We start from the raw sequence: 21,242 nt of genomic DNA, 5'->3' as shown, positions 1-21,242 counted from the left end.
GGACATTGACGTTGTCACAGGCCTCCTTGTTGAAGCACTCCGTGCACATTCCCTGGAAAATATTATTCCGGCCGGTACGGCATCTGAGAATGCGTACGCGGGTCATGTTCATTCTGACGTGTTTCATGTTGGCCAGGAACTGGAGACTGTCAGCAACAGTAGAATAAGACAGGAGCTGAGGACATCAGAAACCAGTAGAACCAGTAGACTAACGCTGCTGAGGGCACCGGAAGCCAGTCATGGGCTGAGGACTGCGGGCAACACTGGACTGCGACAGGAGCTGGGGTGTGCGGAAACCAGTGGAACTGGACATGAAATGGGTATTGCCGGAACCAGCGGACTAACGCAGGAACTGGAGAATGTCAGTGGAGAACCCTGTAGAACCAGTAGACTGACGCTGCTGAGGGCACCGGAAGCCAGTCATGGGCTGAGGACTGCGGGCAACACTGGACTGCGACAGGAGCTGGGGTGTGCGGAAACCAGTGGAACTGGACATGAAATGGGGACTGCCGGAACCAGCGGACTAACGCAGGAACTGGAGAATGACAGTGGAGAACCCTGTAGAACCAGTAGACTAACGCTGCTGAGGGCACCGGAAGCCAGTCATGGGCTGAGGACTGCGGGCAACACTGGACTGCGACAGGAGCTGGGGTGTGCGGAAACCAGTGGAACTGGACATCAAATGGGGACTGCCGGAACCAGCGGACTAACGCAGGAACTGGAGACTGACACAAGTGGACTGCGACAGGAGATGAGAAATGTCGCGACCTGTGGACTAAAGCATGAGCTGTGGACCAGCCGAACAAGTGAAGTAAGCCATAGTCATCCCTCGAAAACAGAACAGCCATCTTCTGAAGGAATGTACCAACAAGAAAACAAGCCTTACCTTGACAATGATAAGTACAAAGTCCATGATGATCCATACAAACATGTAGAAAGGCTTGGAATTCACGGGAATGGCGGTGAACACTTAGCGCAAGAAAAGCGACAGGAAGAACGCATGGAAACCGACGAAGTTTTGAAAACGAGGGAAAGTCATCATGATGCTAATGTTAAAAATCCATGGAATTCCCAAAGAGAAGGAATGTCTGGAACATCATCTGACTCCGGGGGCACCGTTCACAAAGACATGGACTCAAGTGAGAAGGAAGAAAAACAAACACGTTCGTACGCTAATGCCGCAGCCAGTGGTGTAATGTCTACCCGTCACACAACCTCACAGCCACGGAGAGATAGAAGGAAAACTAGGACTTTCAATAACCTGGAAACCTCAAATAATGACAAGAAAGTTGTGATTACTAAGGAAGGCTTGACTCTGATGCTTTATTCAGGTGACATCACCAGGTTGTCCGATGTGGACTGTATTGTCAATTCCACTGACCCTGAACTCCGGCATAGCGGCGGCGCTGCCGCAGCTATTAAGAAAACTGCAGGACCTGGATTTCTTAAGTTATGTGAAGGTCAAAATCTTGGAGTAGCCCAGTGCATATCTACAGGAGCTGGAAATCTGCCTCACAAGAGAGTTCTCCATGTATTCCTCGAGCGATGGGAATCTTGGAATGATAAACGCTTCATTAGTCAACTGAAGAGTACCATCTGGGCAGTTCTGAATCAAGCGAATAAAGATAAGATGAGATCCCTTGCATTATCGGGCATTGGAACAGGTAAGGAAACGGCATTTACTGATGGTTCTAACTGGAATAAGAGTCTTAGACCAAGAGCTTTAAACCAATTCGGTTGTATTTTAACTGTGATCCATCTTTTGTTTATGTATCTGACAATATTTTTGCTAGGGCATTATCCCGGCTTCCGGTCATATGGTTCGCCCTTAAGCTTAAGTTTTATGTTAGGAATATGGATTGAGTACATCAGTCATATCGACAAATTATGATTTTTTTTTCGATTGTCATTGGTCGATCGTAAGTTGTTTAAATCTACAAGGTCTCACGGTGATTTAACGTCGTCTATATGTTGCGGAAAGTTGTAAATGGCGGTGCTGATAAGTCTTGGTTAGTTTATTTGTTCTATTTTAGTTAAGATATTATTTATGCGTCGAAACAGACATTCGTATTCCAGTCGTCAGCCAATAAGGACATTCCAGGTCAATAATCGCAAGGCTAATTCCCCAAAACGACGTATAACTCAAACCACCAAAGAACTAAGAAAGTATATAAAGTTCGAAAATATGACGGTATCATGCACAGAAAAGCAGTCATCATTCATTATGACATACTTTACAGTATAATTAAACACGTACAGCTTAGAGAGTGAAACCAGAGAAGTGACGACAGTATGATGACTGGCAAATTCTTGCACCTAACGGGTGAAAAACGGCCTTTTGTCAGTTTACCCCAGTCAGGGTTTTTGTTCATGTTTATGCATAAATAGCAACAATTCATACGCCCCTTAACACCAAGGCTTAAGTAGGTAAAAAAAATGGAGTGATGTTAATTGCAATTTATTAGAGGCCACTGGTCTAGAATTACTTAATGACATGCCAGGATCAGCGCTAGAGAAAACCTGTCAAGTTCACAGAAAACTAGCGGAGCATACCGCTGCCTGGCGTACCATCTGGCGTAGCTGGCTCTGCCAGAGATGTGTCCCAACCTCGATTTTATTAGCTCAGTGTTATTCTTGTCGACCACGGCACAATGGACAGATTATCATACCTGGCCACAAATGTGACAATTTATTCAATATAAAATAAAAGGCTACAGAAAAGAGAATAAAACTACAGAGATAACGGTAGTGTGATAGTGATACCGGTATTCCTTATTTTACCAAGTTTTAAACACTCCAATCTTTTCTCTGCCAACATGAACAGTATAATGTTGAGTTCCTTGTTATTCTGTTCCACAAAAATCTGCTGTTGATTGTATGCTCAATGTCTTTTATATTTACAGAAATGTCCATTCACAAATATATCTAGTGATAGTTTAAGCGGTCTCAAATTACCATTGACTAGTTCACAAGAAAAAACAACGAGAAAATTTTTTCTTTGTAGGTGCACTAAAGTTTCCTATAGATAAGTGGGTGAAATGTGTAGTGGATGTCATCAAAGACTACGCAAAGAGATTTATGAAGGACAAAGCCTTAAAAGAGATACATTTTGTGGACAAAAATCCAGAATTCCTGCGACGCCTTGAGGAAGGACTGCTGAAAGTTTTTCCTCAAACATGGAGCCAACCTAATTCACAGGAGACCACAAGTAGTAAACAGTCGTCGGCGTCAAGTGAATCACACCAACTAACGACATTTCATATTTCTGGTCCCTGCCAAGTAGTCGTTCAGAAAACCGATATTACTACATTCCAGGGAGATGCTATTGTAATCACGGTGGACAAGAACATTTCCGGTCCACTTTCTGATGCTGTATCTCGTGCTGCTGGACAGGAGTACACGGCAGAGAAAGACAAGAAGCTTAGAGATAAAGCTGGAGACGTATTTGTGACCGACGCGGGACAGTTACCTTGTAAATATGTGGTCCATGCATTGCTTAGCGGATCATCCACGAGAAAGGACGACATTGGTGCACTTGTCACCTGCGTACTGTCTGAAGCCGAGGCAGTGAAGATTCAGACGATTGCTTTCCCGGCCATTTCAACAGGTATTTGGTTTGATTTGTAAAGATGGCTTTATTGGACAAAAATACATTCACGACGACTGATAATCTTTTATTAAGTGTGCACAAAATTCTAGCTGTTTGTTGACAACCATCTTGCGAAAGAAGAATTCCTTGCTATAACACGTAACAATAAGTAAATATTCATATAGGTGTATTTTTATACGACCCACCACAAAACGAAGCGTATTGTTGTATAGCGATTTTGTCTGTCTGTCCGTCTGTCCGTCCGTATTCGTGTCCGGGCTATAACTCCAACAGTTTTCTGCGTAGAGATTTATTTTTTGGTGGACGCATACATACACAGATGACGATGTGTTGCGGCTCACATTTGTTCATTTCCGCGGTTGTCATGGTTGCCAGATTGACAGTTTCCCTTTATATACTTTATCGATATATATGGCTTCATGCCCGGGCTATAACTCCAACTGTTTTCTTCACGGATTTTTAATTTTTACTGGATACATAGATACACAGATGACAATGAGTCACGACTCACATTTGTCCATTTCCGTGGCCGTCACGGTAACCAGATTTTCTTACCATTTTCCTTATAAATACTATATAAATAGAAATGATTTCGTGTCCTGGCTACAACTCTAACTGTTTCCCGGATAAAGTTTTCATATTTGGTATACAGTTATGTCCACTTGTGTGGTTGACCTGGTAACCACATACCTATTATCAACACCCATCAAGATTCCCCTCAAAGGTTATACTCACCACAATGCTGCTGGTATTCTTTTGTACATTTCAAACAAATGTATTTGTTGGGGCGTATTTTGTGTTCATTTGAACTCTTGTTGTGTGATCTCTACCACTCGATGTTTTGGTTTTAATTGATATTATAACAGGACACAAAAATTGACATACGAAAATGAAAATTCTTGTGACTGTATATATCTTAGCTAGGTACGTACAGATGAAAGAAAAAGTATGGTGTCTTTATAACTTTCAATCCAGTATATATATGATGGAATTAGAACTGGTGTTCACATGATTCAATATGTGCCAGCTATGGAAGACTATGAGTGTTGCATTTGACACTGTGTTTGTTTTTTACTAGGATTTGTGGGAATGTCTGTAAACGCTGGATGCCAGCTGTTGGTGGATAATATCTCTTCCTACATGAAGAACAACCCGAGCACCTTTCTAAAAAAGATTTACTTGGTAGATATAGATGAAAAGAAAGTGGATCAGTTTCGCGTTTTGCTTACGCAGCAGATATCAACCCTTAAGAAAGAACAACACGAATTAACCCCCAACCACGGGTATTCGACTTTGCAAAAATCGCCCGACTCGCCCAAGTTAGAGAGCAAAACTAAGGATGACTCTTCTACGCTCAGCACACAAAGGCCTGTGGAGAATCGACTGCCTGCAAGGTTTGCCATTTCAGATTCATGTACAGTTGAAGTTGAAAAAGCTGACTTTCGTACATTTGAAGGAGATGCACTCGTAGTTACGGTGCGCGAAGATTTCACAACAGCTAGTGGTCAGGACTTGGCTTTGACGATGACAGCAGGCGAAAAGTATTATGAAGAGCTGAAGCAGAAAAAATCAGCCAAACCAGGAGATGTTGTGGTCACAGGAGCTGGCAACATGGGATATGGCCATGTGATACATGGTGTCTGGGACACAAAACACTCGTCAGGTGTTGGAGAGCTGAGGACACTTGTGCCACGTATCTTAAATAAGGCTGATGAATTAGAGATGAAAACACTTGTTGTTCCACCTCTCTGGACTGGTAAGTTTGGCATTGGTTTAATGGCATTCTGTGTTATTGAAAGTTGTCAGTTGTTAAAGGGGGGTTCTCGTTAAGCATAAGTAGTGATAAAAATGCGTGTTGATTTTATAAAAGTTAACTCAGCGCCCATTACGGGTTAGTATTAAGCTGCAATGTATAGAGAGTGTGGTTATTTGCAGTTGATACCGAGCTATACGGTCTAACACTGGGCGAAATACCGCCATTGCGTAATCTCATAAGTATTCTTATGGTTCGATAGTTGATGTCATATAATATACACGTAATATAAATGTTGTCACCAGGAGCTCAAAACACACTATTCAAGCATGTATAGCACATTCATTGTATTCTGCACAAAACATCATATATTATAAAATCTACATTTGAATAAGCCTATACACAACGCGAAAAAATGTCGGCGAGATATATACATTTATTGGAATACTCAAGACGGGATCAAGTATTACCTCGCTACAGTAAGCCTCCTTTTGAATGACAACAAGCAAAACAACAAAGTGGGTCCTTCTGCACACACAAATAAGACAAAAAGCACACATTTTGGCAGAATGTTCATGTTTATTGAAGCATATGGTGACAAACATTGATCATCCAGTATTACTTTGACTACCTCTCCGGTCGTACGTGGGAAGGTCTGTCAGCAACCGGCTAAACGTCGTGGTTTCGTCCCACTGTAATGTTTACCGTCGTCGAGTAAGCGAAGTATTTTTGAGTACGGCGTAAAACGTCATTCAGATATATAAATAAATAGATAAATAAATCCAGTATGACTTTTTCTAAAGAGAGGTACGATATGAAAGTGCAAATTTCAGAACCATACCACAGTTCTGTGAATTTCCCAACCAGAAGTAAAAAACTTGGTCGAATCACCCACAAAAGTTATATGGCCATAAAAGAGATGGTTGATTAGTATTAACACTCCAGAAATGCAGTCTAGATCAAAAACTCCAATTTTTCGTTCAAACGAGGAACTGTGTCTTCAAGTTACAGTATTAAGATCAACGTTAACCAGAAAATATCTTTGTTGAAACTTTCATATGTGGTTCAAAGTTTCGTTTCTTGTTAACGGTGGTCTTCATACGTAAAATATAAACTTTCTAATGTGATCAGTTAAGTTATGGTATTACGTAACGCGGCAACTACAGCGAAATCATACGTGGATCGTAGTTGAGATCACGTGTGGTTATCTAGCTATCAGGAACATAAACATGTTATGCGTAGCGGAAGTATAAGACTGAGCACATTTGTTATATATGTACTTAATTGATTGGTGCATAACTGTGTGCTCAATAATTTTTCAGAAAGTTACATTTGTCATGCAGTGATTTTCCCCACTGTACAGTGTCAGATGCAAAAAACAAAGATATTTCCTTGCGACTGGAGGAGTCTACGATTTTTAGATTTTATGACCTATACTTTGCCTCAGTGTATGTTTGGAGCATTATAAGTAGCATGCTTGCCACATAACAGGGAAAGAAGAACAAAACAGAACTGAAAAAGAAGTAGCCATACGATTGTGTCAGAAGCTGTTGCTCAAAGCTATAGTCAGTTTCGCTTCTTGAGGTGCACAGGTTCTTGCACTGGGGCCGATTCCCTGCCTTACCGTACCAGGTCCTTTGTAAGCCTGAAATTAATGGTAGCGAATGGATTTCAGCTGTGAATTGCGATTTTTTATTGCTTATTTCGTGACAAATCTGGTTGTTTTACTTTTGCTCCGTGTAAGGAGATAAATGTTTCTAAATTGCAGTGTATAAGATATGCCTAGGTTAAGAAATGTCACTGTTTGTCACGATTGTTTTTGTCAGTTTTAGAATGAAGATTGTCCCGAACATCAGATTAGATTTTGTCATTTTGACTGTTTTTCTAGGTCTACTTAACATTACAACCCATGACGGATGCTCCGCTGTGGTAGAGGGAATTTTTCGTTTTGTGACAATATTACCTGATATATCAGTGAAGATTTACTTGATGGACACAGACATGAACACGCTGGACTGTTACTGTAAAGAGCTGAGAAAACGAGTACCTAATTTAGAGCGTGTCGATCCCATTCAAGCATCTGGCGGAGGTGATGTATCCATGTCCGGGATGTCCAGAGCTGACGACCATCAGCCAGCTGTCTGGTCAGATGCGCTTTGTTTTCTCTGTCAAGACGAGCGTGTATCTGCCAAAGTGAGAAGGTGTGGCCATGCATTGTGTGGCGCATGCGTGATTCCTGGACTTGATGTTCAATTCTGCTGTAAGGAATCCAGCAATCCGAGTGCCCACACCATTCCTGGCATTGAGGCCGAGAAGGACGAGGAAGATTGTGTCATTTGTCTGTGCCCCAAAACAGACCCCAAGAGCTTGCAGTGCGGCCACAAATTTTGCAAAGATTGCATCGAAGAGTATTTCTCGAAGTGTGCAATGCTTTGTCCTGTGTGTAAAGCAGTTTGTGGGAAAGTAACCGGTAACCAACCTTACGGAACGATGAAGGTGGAGGAGACGTATAAATCCTGCGCTGGATATCAAGGTTACAAGTCTCTAATCATTCACTATAATTTCCCAAACGGAATTCAACAGGTAAGTGGAGGAGTTTTCTGCTTGCTGTTTGTAGCGAGTACCGTTCATACATCTCTATGGTAATGCCCAACGAAAAATAAAATGATCGACCCTTACAGTAATGTCTGTGGGGAAGGTAATTCTGTATAAACCGGTCTGTTTATTTTAGATCAGCATGACTACAAAGAGACTTTGTTTGGATACATGTATTTGACCGAGATTAATGTCTAGAATTTCTGCCAGATGGACTTCTTGCCGTATATGAATTAACCCTAGATCCCATTTACGTCAATGCGAAATTATGCCGGTGATTTCTGGGAAACACCCGGAAAGGGAGGCGGAAGGTGTAACTGTCAAATCCTTCTACAGCCGACACTTGTACAGCTGATAACGGATACCATAGCAACGAGGCGTGAAGCTGACTTTTACCGACATTGCCTTGCCATAAACAGTTGTTGACACAATTAGGTTCTAGGGACAGCTTTGTACAGCTTACGAAAAGTTTTTCTTCGTGTGGAAGTGTAAATCATGGCCTATCTTACTGTGGTCAATCTTCAGTTTAAGTGGTGACTGGGTTTTAAGACATGACAATCCAAAGACACAAATCACAACACCCATCTGTGGCATTTATTTGTTGCTTGCAGATGCGCCAGTGAATGCTTTCACCAATTTAGTAAAGTATGATATACGCAAAAACAAATGTAGCGATAGACAGATTTTGATTTGCTGTTGCGACTGACACCCTCAACATATAACGTCCAACTAACTTAATACACTGCTCTCCACAGGAATTACAAATCGGACATAAACAAGTTTGTAGACGTGTCTTTTATTCTTGTTGTAGGAAGGTCACCCTCATCCAGGCCGACGGTTTCATGGAGCGCGCAGAACTGCATATCTACCAAAGACAAACGAAGGCCAGCGAATTCTAAAGCTCTTGAAGCAGGCCTTTGATCAACGGCTTTTGTTCACCATCGGGCGATCTGTGACGACAGGAAGAGATGACGTAGTCACGTGGAATGACGTACATCACAAAACCTCCAGGGATGGTGGTCCCGAAAAGTTAGTAGAGGAGGTTTTGTTTTATATTGCATAACGAGTGTTGCATTTGCATTCAGCCAGAAATAAAGACAAAAATCAGAATAAAACGTCCGAATGGCCTGTGTTCCTGAAACACAAACAACAAATTCCACTATTCTGTCGCATTTGACATTATTAGTGCATTCATTGAAACATAATTTATTTATGTATTAATATTTTCTTCTGTTTATCGGTATGGAATTCCACAGTTGAGATTTTACACAGATTTTTGAATTCGAGGAGTGTGAATATTTTATACTACCATTGAACTGTACAGTTTATTCTTATTATTAGGTTTCGCAGGAAAAGACAGACAGGGATAACTAAACTAAATTGAAAGCTCTTAGCGCTTGTGACTCGTAAGTGGTAGGTGTGAGTTCAAGTCCGAGTCCAGTTATTAATAAACTTTGAAAAAAAAGGTTATCATTGCACCCCTTGAATTGACACTGAGCAGAATGGGAATCCCAAGGCCCAGGCCCCAAAATCAAGAGCTGTCTTGGACGTAAATTTCCAAACTGGTTTACTTTTATAACAAGACTTGTCTAAGACAAAATTGAAAATTAGTGTTTGATTTCTGAGCTTTAAGATCAGGAATAACATCACAAGTTAACACTATAAAACTAAGTGTGACGTATGGATTATGACAGCTTCGTGAACCCTGGGGCCTGATCGTCGCGTGGTCATTGTACTGTAACTTGGTGGTGTCATTCTCAGCAGAGATCTTGTCTTTAACTTAACCTGATATCAGAGTTCCTGAAGAAGGTAAGTTTCGGAATATTCAAAATATGGATGAGGTGAAACGTCTGGTGTCTTGGGAACATTGTTTCAGTGTGGAAGCATTATACATATGACGACATTTGGAGCGATATGCCAATAGGAAACAGTGTCGTGAAATGACCTAAATGATCTTGAAAAACGACCGTATAACCTTATATTTCAAACAAACATGCAGATAAACACGGTAATTGTGATCTGATCCGAGACGACCGGTAAACATTTAAGCATCTGCTTTACATTTCAGATTTGGTTATCCGGACCCAACTTATCTATCAAGGGTGCGGGAAGAGCTGAAAGCCAAAGGTATAACCGAATCTGGTGGCGAGGGAACACCCGTGTAAACATTTCACATTCTAACGTCATGTGGGCAAGGAAACTTGTGTGAATATCGCCTTGAATAACACAGTGTAGATTCCTTGTAACATACGACATGGCATCAACGTGAATGCCGCGTTACATAACATTTCTGAATACAGTGTAGTGAAGAAGAGAATAACAATATGAATACAGTGTAACTACTATACAGGACAAAAAGATGAATGCCGTATCACATCACGAGAAGACAAAGGCACCATTTTAGAAATTTTGCTCCATAGCTTCCGAATGAAGAAGCAGAAAATCAGTTTAAATGTGACTACATATGTACCTTACGGGAAGGAATTGGGTGGAAAAGTTTGAACAGAATTGAATATAACGCACATCGCCTTTAGGAAGAGTTAGAATACTGTTTAGTGCCATCTACATGTACATAGCCGTCACACATACCTAGCTGAAATGATTCAAGACTATATATTGTATTATAGAACTAAATAGATCATATTATATTACCAGTTTAATGTATATTATATGCACAGCTAAACTTGACCCGCTAGCAAATCCTTGCATTTCAAGGCGAATGAATATTTGCAGGAGTATAAAAGGACACAGGTTTTGTTCAAAGCAAACGCACGATTTGTCGAGTACATTTGCCGCTTATTTTGTGAATATGAGTTCTTGTTTTTCCATGTGAAATGATTTAAACGGTATGAAGCAATTGTCAAGAAGTTCATTGTTTCTTCTTGTTAGGATATTGACGTTATTTTCGATTAATTTGTGTCTAATAAATGCAGAACCTATTCTGTTCTACACTGATAAGCGTGCTGTACCTTGGATACAATAGAATTGCGTGTCTAAGTCATGGACAAAACAACAAATTCCTGAAATCGGTGCTAATTGAACATAAACCATGGATGAACTGATCTTTAAACTGTTATTTAAGTGCAGCGTACATCTACACACAAAAAACACTTGTGTTGTATGAACACAAACTCGTGTTCTTTCCAATGAATGACTTGTGTCCTATATGAACAACTGTTACTTGTGTTGAATTAACACACGGTCTTGTTTCTGTTTTGTTTTGCTTTATTTGTTGTTGTTTTTTGTTTTTTTTTTCTTTTTGGGGGGGGGGAGGGGGGGGGGTTGCTGTACAAATATATGTACTACACATGTATTTAACACACATCTGTGTTGGGGTAACAAATTTCTTTGTTGAATGAAACAACATAGGTTGTTGTGTTAGATTGTAACACAAGTGTTTTTTGTGTGTATTATTTGGAACCTTAATTTAGTCTCTATATGTACTTTAAAGATAAAACTTACCTTAATAGGTAACGCAATAGGTAATGCGTGTATATGAAGCTCGTAAATCCAGACTTGTAAGTATTAAGTGTTGTTCAGAACCGTTAACAAAGTATATTTATTCTGCAGTAAAACCAATACTTGCCTTAATGTATGATCCATATGTTAACCATGTTAATTAATTATGAATCAAATTTTGCCTTAATGTATAAGATGTCGCTGTACTTTATTTTTTTTCTCAAGCAAAAAAATGTATTCAAAATATCTAATTTTAACAATTATTTGTACAGAAAAACATAGCCAAGACGAATTTTAGTTGTTTTTATCAGATGATAACCTGATTATAGGCCAATGGAAATTACAGCTACATATAGCTCTGTGGCTAATATTTGTCGTGTGTTACCTTAATTGAAGACAGCCTTATGAATAATATTAGTTGCTAATTATATATGAATTGAAATGCTGGTTATTGCTTGAAATGGTTTTGTAATGAAAGCGACATTTGAGTGTGGTTGTTTGTTATTTGCTTGTTTCTGATTTTGTTGTTCTTTTTTGCGTGGGTGGGGGTGGTCTCCTATTCGTAACCAGTGCTAACACAAAAATGGTGATATTTTTTTTATTTACAGTTAAATTAAAAGCAATCCGTTAATTTGGTTTTATCTTTATGATTGTAGTACTGTATTATTAAAACCCCCTTATCCGAATTAAGCATGGCCGAGTGGATACAAGCTTGTCTAACTGTCTTACTTGACACATCGCCCCTGTCTAGGCCCTATACGTAAGGTCGGAGGTTTAATCCCGCGCATGGTCATACTAAAGATAATGAATATGTCGTGTCCCTTGACTAAGCCTACATATGAAAGGAAAGATTACAATTACTTGTCGCTCCAGTATTAGTACACCAAGACTGCTTTTTGCACTGCAGAAGAGCGTCTGAGTTCTTATGTGGATGGGATTGCAGTTCGAATCCATCTGGCGCTGACTCCGCTACGGGCTAGCACTGGACGATTTGCAATGTCCGATTTACCCCGTAAAATGCGATGATTTGTGATCTAGAGATTCCACACTGCCAATCGCCACAGATTCGGTGCAGTTGTACTTGATTTTCATTGATAGCAGGGCTTGCTAATTTCAAAACTTATACACCCTTACTGTTAACAACTTGTTATATTAAGTGTTGTGTTAATTGTGAACGCCAGAGACAGTACCATGTAAACTAATCCTCTTAAAGTGGTTTAATAAATCCAAAATATAGAAAGTTTTAAAGCTTGTTGTTTGTCTTTAACATATATCAGTTTTTTATTTAGTAAATTTTGTTTATTTATTTATTTACTTATTTATTTGTTTGTTTATGTGCTTGTTGTTTAACGCCATACTCAAGAATTTTTAACTTCTACCATGACGGTCATTACATAGAGAACACCGGAGACCTGGGGACGAACTTTCACTTAAGATTCACAACAACTTGGTGGATAAAAGTGTTAGCCCGCCATAGTGGTTGCACGAGGGTTGTCAACCGCTAATGGTACACCGAGTAAAATACACGTCAAGAATTCAACCATGCGGTTGGTACAGATGTCAGTATTAGCCTGCAGACACCAGCGATGTCTGGCTGGTTCAGATAGATAAAAATCTTGGCTTGCCACGGGTGTCAGAGCCTAGACAAATGAAGTCACGTTTTGGAATTCAGCACTTGTTACTTTGGTTGCGGTTTTAAGTCAGGAGAGTGATCAGGCAAATCACGAAGGACGCTTTTGGTCTGTTTTTATTTTTGGGAGGGGGGGTCCTTTGTCTTGGGTGGGAGGGGGATGGGGATCTTTTCAAGAGCATTCCAATCACTGTGGTTCCTTGAACTCATGTTTGCAATGATTTAAAGATAGATTTATTAACAGGCAATGAGAATGCAACTTGAGTAGCAATAATGGTGTGAGGGAAACTTGGCCCTACATGAAAATCCGAACAAGCCTCTGGACAAAGAAGAAAACCAAAGAAGATGGTCTCAAATGACCTTGGAGGTGATCTCATCCACTGCACATTAGAGATTTTCAATACTTCATGTTGAAATCTCTATTTCGTTTCACTTTGCCGCAAATGTCTTTATGCGGCCACGGCTTATTAACCTCCTACAACCTCGGAGGCCAATATGACATAGGCTTACCCCGGTGAGAAAATCATATGCGACAAGGGTGCAACCGTATTCGCCCATGGTAATCGGATGTGCGGGCAGACAAACAGTGTTAATTTTAGTAACAATCATATGTTTGGTTTCTTGGGGTTTAACGCACGCTGCTGTAGGAGCATTGATTCGGTCATACTAAGATTAAAGTGCTGATTCACTGTAACACAACACCGATGACACCTGACAACACGCTACTATCCAGTCTAGGTGTTACATGATAGATATGATCTCAGGTCATTTTCACCACCCGAATCTTTAGGGCCTATTTGCTCGTCTTGTACATGAGAATGTTTCCCTTTATGTGGCGTTTCTGTTTAACAAGTTATTGATTGCTGTTTAAAACCAGTGGTGTCAATATATACATAGATATACTTCTTGCGGCGTTTGCTTTATAGGCCTATCTGTCACCACCAGATAAAAGTCTGACCTTCACGACGTCGGTGTGACATATGTGGGCTTGTTTAGCTTTAGTCTCACCGTAAATTATAGGCCCTCGTTTTACAACGCGTGCCCACCGCTGCGAGCGCGGCAATCAGTATTGTAGGTATGACGTCGCCATGGTAGCTACGTGCACGCTCAACGCTGTGTGACAGAGATGTTGTGAGCGTAAGAAACGGCACTTGCACTGTGGGGAGTATGGTCCACATAGCGTACTGCCGTCACAAGTCTCGAACTTCCGAGAAATGAAGATCTGGAAATCCCCTTTCTTACGTCACATTTGAGCTCCACGAATGGCTATGCAGAAAAATCACAACGTGACTATATTCGAAACTGAAAGCAGACATTTCCTATCCGAAGTCAGATTACTGGTGAACATGTATTTCTTGAGAAGTTGCACGTGACATTTCTGTACACAAATGCTTCAGGTGACTTTACAGACGTGAACAATTTGAAATTAAGGTGAGACGAAATTACATGTATCTTAACAATGTGAAAGATTCACTGGGGTGAAACCCTCAAAGCGAAGCATAGCAGCCTCTTTTGTATAATAGCGTATAGCCTAATACTGATCAACGTGAATTACAGGTACCGTTCCAGCTTTAGTGAGACTAACATACAACTGGATATGCACATCAACACGACACAACGACTGAGGTCATTAACCATGAAATTCATCTGTGGCTGACGTCACGACAATGAGTCGTAACACAATTCTATGGTTAGACTGTAAAGGCTACCACATCGCTATGCTTTAACCTGGCGAGATCGAGATCGCACTGAAACGTTTGGAGATCTCTTTCAAACTTATGCTCTGAATGTTCCTACATATGTTCTTAGCAAAACCCACATATTGTTTGGTCGTTGGCCTACATTGTTAGAAAGAAAACCGAAGATAAACTTCAAACCTCCGGCTTGACATTTCCCTCCTCCGCCATGTTTGACTTCGCTTTGAAGTCAGCACATCTACTCTATGAAAACGTCGACCTAATTCTACGCCTGGAACAAATGTTTCAAATATACGGCACAACTTACTGTAGTTGATTTTTTCTGCTCATTATGGTTTTCCATAGAATTCCGATCGGGCATAGGACAGTCTGGTAAAGAAGATGTAGTCTACTCACGTCAAAACAAAACCAAGCATGGCAGTGGAGGAGAACACCGGGCTGAAGTTTTGATGTTTATCTTCGGTTTTCTTTCTAACAAGGTAGTCCAACGATCAAACAATATGTGGGTTTTATTAAGAATACATGTATAAGTTTGAAGGAGCGCTCCGAGTGCTTCGGTGTGATCTCGCCTACCGTCAGGTTGAAGCATAGCAATTTGGTAGCGCTAGACTGTAGAATTGTGTTAGTGAGGCGATACATTCTTAACAAATAGGTTTGGTCTAAGGGAGGTAACTTCGATATTGCAAATCCTTACAGCTCATGAGCCGCTCTCTACGCTCGCTTTACATCACTGCCACGGTTAGCAAATTTTGTACAGAAATCTTAAAGAATTTGAACACGAAGGCCACTGGAGCAACGGTGAGAAAGCAGAAAATGATGTCAGAAATCAAAAAAAACTTTTTTTCTATGAATACAGTTTTATCCGTAAGCCTATGTGTTCTCTCCACACCATGATTCCGAGGGGCATCTGAAGCAGTTTTATTGATTTATTTATTTGATTGCTGTACTCAAGAATATTTCACTTATACGACGGTGGTCAGTATTATGGTGGGTGGAGACAGGACAGAGCCCGGGGAAAACCCACGACCATCCGCAGGTTGCGCAATTTTATTGAGATGTGTCGTTAACTCTTTCCAGCTGGGCTTGACCAATGGGGTTGCAGTTTATAATTTCCAGGTGTCACTTTTTTCCTGGAGTATTGCCAAGTAGCAGTGATGTCTCCCATCATTAACCTGACGTCTATCGTCGTTGTGGCGTTTTCTTGCCCAATCTAAAACAAATACATAAACCGCTAACCAGTTAGTCTTGCCATCACACGGTTAATGGATTCGTAATTAGAGTTACATAATTACCGAGGTTTTAAATAGAATTGTATACATATAGTGTCCAATCATTTTAACTCACTATATATATATACTGTTTCAAAACATCTTCGCAAGACAAGGGTTAATCGCGCTACAGTGATGTGATGATTACGGGGAGTGTCACCATATTAACACGTACACAGACGTGACTAATATTTTGTAAAAGGTAACCACTTTGAATAGTTTAAAATAAGAGCGAAATTTCTAATAGACTTGCGCTAATCAATGTTTTGCCAGAACTCCCCGGTATATTCTCCTTAACTGATGATTGCTCTTTTTTTCTTCGTTCCAGATTTTAGCTTTGCTTAAATCAACGGTTGCATACTCAGAAGCTAAATTTTCTGTTTAGTATCGAAATTGAGGAAAAGGCATACATGTCTATACCTGAGACATGAGTAAATGTGTGATCTGCCTGAGCAGAATAAAGGGCCCCAAGACACTGCAGTGTGGACATATTTTCTGTAAGGAATGTATTGACGAATATTTCCATACGAGTTATCGCCTGTGTCCTGTATGTAAGGCGGTCTGCGGTAAAATCATCGGCAACCAGCCGCCAGGGACCATGGATGTTACCGAAGTTTTGGAGTCGTGCTCAGGATTTGAAGGATACGGCACTATAGTCATACATTACAGGATTCCACCCGGAATACAAACGGTACATGTAATATCATTATATAACATTTTAGTATAGCGGTAGTAACCGATATATATTCGTGCTAACCACATGCTCCAAGTAAGTTCTTCTTGATGGTATGATGTTAATAAATGTATCTAGATTTATTTATGAGGAAATTGAATTCTTCGTTGCATTCAAGGCTGGTTAATTTTTATTTATTTATTTATCACCAATCAAATAAATAAATAAATCAAATCTGACATAGGCGAGCAGCCGAACCAGCCAGGGCTGAAGTAATCCCAACACATGCAACAACTGATAATCGAGTGACTGGTTGCCACGATTTGCCTGCAATATTGCCGTAGCGGCGTTAAATCATAATCATTCCGTCTACTGACGGCATGCTAAAACATCGACCTTTGCGGCATCATAAAATGCTGCACGTTTTTGGGTTCATTGAACACTTCTTGTCCATGTTGCTCATGGAGCTGCTTTGGGGTTGGATCTGGGATTTTTCACAGGAAGCGAATTTTCCTTGTTATAGAATAAGTTTTGATTTTTTTTTTAATTTCTAATTTCTTGTTATTGCTGACGCGTTATGTTTTGTAGTCATTAGCATGTTAGCTATACCTAGGTGAGTTTCATTCAAATGCTGGCATTTCTGTGCTGGATGAATATGTTATGTAGAGAAATACGTGCATTTTCTCTTCTTACTATTCAACCCATTATCGTGGGAAGGTCAGATAGAAACCTGCGGATGGTCGTGGATTTCCCCCGGGCTCTCTCCGGTTTTCTCCCATCATAATGAACCTGCGGATGGTCGTGGGTTTCCCCCGTGCTCTGTCTGGTTTTCTCCCACCATAATGAACCTGCGGATGGCCGTGGGTTTCCCCCGGACTCTGTCTGGTTTCCTCCCACCATAATGAACCTGCGGATGGTCGTGGGTTTCTCCCGGGCTCTGTCCGCTTTCCACCCACCATAATGCTGGCCGCCGTCGTATAAGTGAAATATTCTTGAGTACGGCGTAAAACACCAATCAAATAAATAAATAAATCCCACCATAATGCTGGCCGCCATCGTAAAAATGAAATATTCTTGAGTACGGGGTAAAACACCAATCAAATAATAAAATAAATATTCAGCTCCTTAGAGCCAAGGAGTATGTGATAACCCTGCCTGTCTATCCGCCTGCCCGCCTGTCTGTCTATCCGTCTGCCGGTCTGTCCGTCTGTCTGTTTATCTGTTCCCATCATTGTGACCGCCATATCTCTGAACCAATTTACAAGAAATTCATGAGCCTCTGTTGAGATGATCATTTGGACCCGCATATGCGTCTTTTGGCCTTTTCAAATAAATAATATTAAATATGCTAACGAATCGAAGCACTGTGAGGTATGGCCACCAATATTGTGAGCATACCAGTACATTAAGTCTTGCTGAGATGTTCATATATAGTGCTGTCAGTTCTACTACTGTTTTTTTTTTTTTTTTTTTTTTTTCGCTCTCTTGTAATATTCAGGAGGGGCATCCAAATCCTGGGATGAAGTTTCGAGGAGCGAGACGAAGGGCCTATCTACCTAACAACAGCGAGGGAAAACGGGTGCTGAGATTGTTGAGAAGGGCCTTCGACCAACGTCTGACCTTCACAGTGGGCACCTCGATGACGTCAGGTAGAGATAACGTAGTCACGTGGAATGACATTCACCATAAAACATCCATGCATCTGGGACCGGAAAGGTAATGCTCGCACAAATTTATCAACGGGTATATCATAAAATATTTGTTTATTTATTTCATTTATGTTTAACTCTGGTATACTCAAGAATTTTTCGCTTTTCACAATTCATATCAATCCACACTAACCAGTAAACTTGAGAGCTTCTCGTCCAGAAATAACATCCACCAAAGACCATAAAATTCCGGACCAAACAAAAAGGCCCTAAAATTTCGAAAAAAAATTGGTGTTGCATGAACTCTCATCCAAACATTATTTTGGTGTTCAGGGCACCCCCCACCCCATCACAGTGATTTGTTAACTCCGACAGGGCCTCATTATGGTAAGCATCCGCGAAATTTACTGTTAACAATGTCATTCAAATCAGAAAACATTTTCGTCTTTATTGCGTGTGCGTTTTTTAACTTGACAGGTTTGGCTACCCTGACCCCACTTACCTGTCACGTGTAAGGGAAGAGCTGAGAGCCAAAGGTATCGTGGAATCAGACACAGACTTATAAACCGGTGTGAATACTGTGCAGATCTCAGAGTTAAACTCAAACCTGTGTGAATACAGTGCTGATCCTGCAGTAAACTCAAAGGAGTGTGAATACAGATCAGATACCGCAGCAAACTGAAACCATTGTGAATACAGTGCTGATCCCACAGTAAACTCAAACCTGTGTGAATACAGTGCTGATCCCACAGTAAACTCAAAGCAGTGTGAACACAGTGATGATCCCACAGTAAACTCAAACCAAAGTGAATACTGTTCATATATAGGAACATTACACACATGATGTGTAAATTTCTTCATGTATAGTAGTACAAAATCGTTAAATTATTTTGCATTATTTCAAAATGATAAATTTCAGACAATAATGTGCGCTCAGCATTAAGAGGATAGTGCAACGACTGTTTGACTGGTATCAGTATAATGGTTCGGGTGGGGCTGTTTACTTGCCTTCGGTAAGTCGTCTCAGTGAAGCAGCACTATATCAAAGAGCAGTCACTCACTCATTCTTAGAGACAATTGTGCAAAGTTTTGGAAATATTTTGCTTTCAGAATCGTAGTATTCATCTCACACTGATTACAATCCATTAAATTGAAACTTAAAACATTGTTTCGCGAAGAGGAAGGTACAGATAAAATTCAAGTTGAAGTTTTTGACCTTTCGACAAAATTATGGTCGTATAATTTCTTCTGCTATAAACAATGACAAGTATTCTTCTGACAGTTCAAACTGCTAGCATACAACTATTACGAAAAACATTAACCATGTGATGCATTTACCCTTAGTTGAAACATTTCTGATGTTTGTACAATTCAGCCCTAATTTAAAATAAAGAACTATATTTTTTTAACACGTACGCTGGGCGTTGGGATATTTTTTCGATTAATTTTGTATCACTAAAACTCAAACCGATATTAGAACCTAAGACTTAAGAACTGACATTACTCCGATTTCCTTGCTTGGCGCTTGTCATAGATATACGAGCCAAGTAATGGTGGTCACCGTTCTGTTACTATAGGGTGAGTGTGTGGTGTCATATCCAAAGTGTTTCCGTGAGGCAGCTACAAAATCTGCTACAAAAAGACGGCGTAGTGCTATGAACAAAATTATGCTCAAAGCGAGGTGCATAAGATATAAGCAAAGTAACATGCGTGTCGAAAACGTTTTGTGGCTGTAAATACCCAACCCACTGCCACTTACATGTATGTTCCTAAATCCAATGTGTGTGCTTGTACATGTGTAACTCGAACAATATTGTGCTAATCGACGACAGTCGCGGTTTTCGTCAAGGAAACTGGAGAGCACGGGGAAACCACGGCACTTCCTGATTTAAAGCCACAGCAGCAGCATCTGAACAGCTGGATTTGAAGGACTTATTAGTCATGTGTTTGACTGTCGTGTTTTTGTTCTGAAATATGTTTATTCACCAGGACATACAATGAGTACAGTATCGTTTACATGTTAAACAAAAAGGAATCTCTTTCACCATCTGAGCCACGGAGGCTAAAAGACAAAATCCATGATTTTTATTTTTGATCATCATCATTATAGATACAATATATATATATATATATATATATATATATATATATATATATATATATATATATATATATATATATATATATATATATATATGTAATATTGACATCCACATTAAATGGCTATTTTTTTTTACATGTACTCTTTACTTGGTCTACCGACAGAGCTAGGAGACTTGTGTGCTCGAAACATTTGGCTGTTAGGTAAATCGTCGTAATCTACCAGGTGGATTGTGTGGCAAAGACAGAAAACACAAATATACTTATAACTGGATTCGAGCTTGCGATCTCATTGGTCAGGGAAAGATCGGATATGACGAGAATAGCGTTTTGGCGAATGAGGGCCAAAATAAAACCTACGCAGTGATCATTAATTCGATGTCTTGTGTAGCGATGTGTTACAGTCGTAAGCTGTTATGCCTTGATTGCCGTTGAACAGCTCAGCGAAGTAGACTGATATAACTGCAAAAATAAAAAAATAAGCTCTGTTGTATGTCATTTTGTATATTTTAGATTTATTAAAACACCATATGCGAGATAGGTTACATGGTAATAGGTCTGGCAGGGTTATAGCGCGCATATAGACACTGAGTCCTATATAGTTTCACAATATTATTTTAAAGTAACAAAGAGTTACAAAAGTGTATAAAGACAGTATGTACTTTACAACTATTTGTCGTAGTAGACGATGTTGTAAAACGAAAAATAAATACAGCTGACCTATACCGAGTTCCCATCCCTTGGGAGCGTTGACTGAAGCTCAAAACATCGCACTTTACTGAACAAAACAAAAGCTGGATTCGATTTC

At 40.1% G+C, this 21,242-nt stretch overlaps 1 protein-coding gene across 1 annotated transcript; it reads left to right on the top strand.

The window, feature by feature from the left end:
* Nucleotides 1-1,303: 1,303 nt before the first annotated feature.
* Nucleotides 1,304-20,387, top strand: LOC135472883 (protein mono-ADP-ribosyltransferase PARP14-like). The gene is made up of 6 exons (XM_064752590.1): nucleotides 1,304-1,664; nucleotides 3,005-3,607; nucleotides 4,689-5,366; nucleotides 7,252-7,946; nucleotides 18,184-18,401; nucleotides 18,812-20,387. Exons 1-6 carry the CDS (start codon nucleotides 1,319-1,321, stop codon nucleotides 18,897-18,899), a joined length of 2,628 nt encoding a protein of 875 aa, XP_064608660.1. The 5' UTR covers nucleotides 1,304-1,318; the 3' UTR covers nucleotides 18,900-20,387.
* Nucleotides 20,388-21,242: the final 855 nt, after the last annotated feature.

Source organism: Liolophura sinensis, chromosome 8 (assembly GCF_032854445.1).
Source record: "Liolophura sinensis isolate JHLJ2023 chromosome 8, CUHK_Ljap_v2, whole genome shotgun sequence".
NCBI classification, from domain to species: Eukaryota; Metazoa; Mollusca; class Polyplacophora; order Chitonida; family Chitonidae; genus Liolophura; species Liolophura sinensis.
Note: the sequence above shows the minus strand (reverse complement) of the source record. Positions and strands in the feature narration are given on the sequence as shown.

Excerpts from the sequence above, each read along its gene's own strand:
- LOC135472883 (XM_064752590.1), top strand. The coding sequence starts at position 1,319 with ATGCTTTATTCAGGTGACATCACCAGGTTGTCCGATGTGGACTGTATT. Across the intron at positions 7,947-18,183 it reads TCCCAAACGGAATTCAACAG|GAGGGGCATCCAAATCCTGG; the intron begins GTAAGTGGAGGA and ends TGTAATATTCAG. Across the intron at positions 18,402-18,811 it reads ATGCATCTGGGACCGGAAAG|GTTTGGCTACCCTGACCCCA; the intron begins GTAATGCTCGCA and ends TTAACTTGACAG.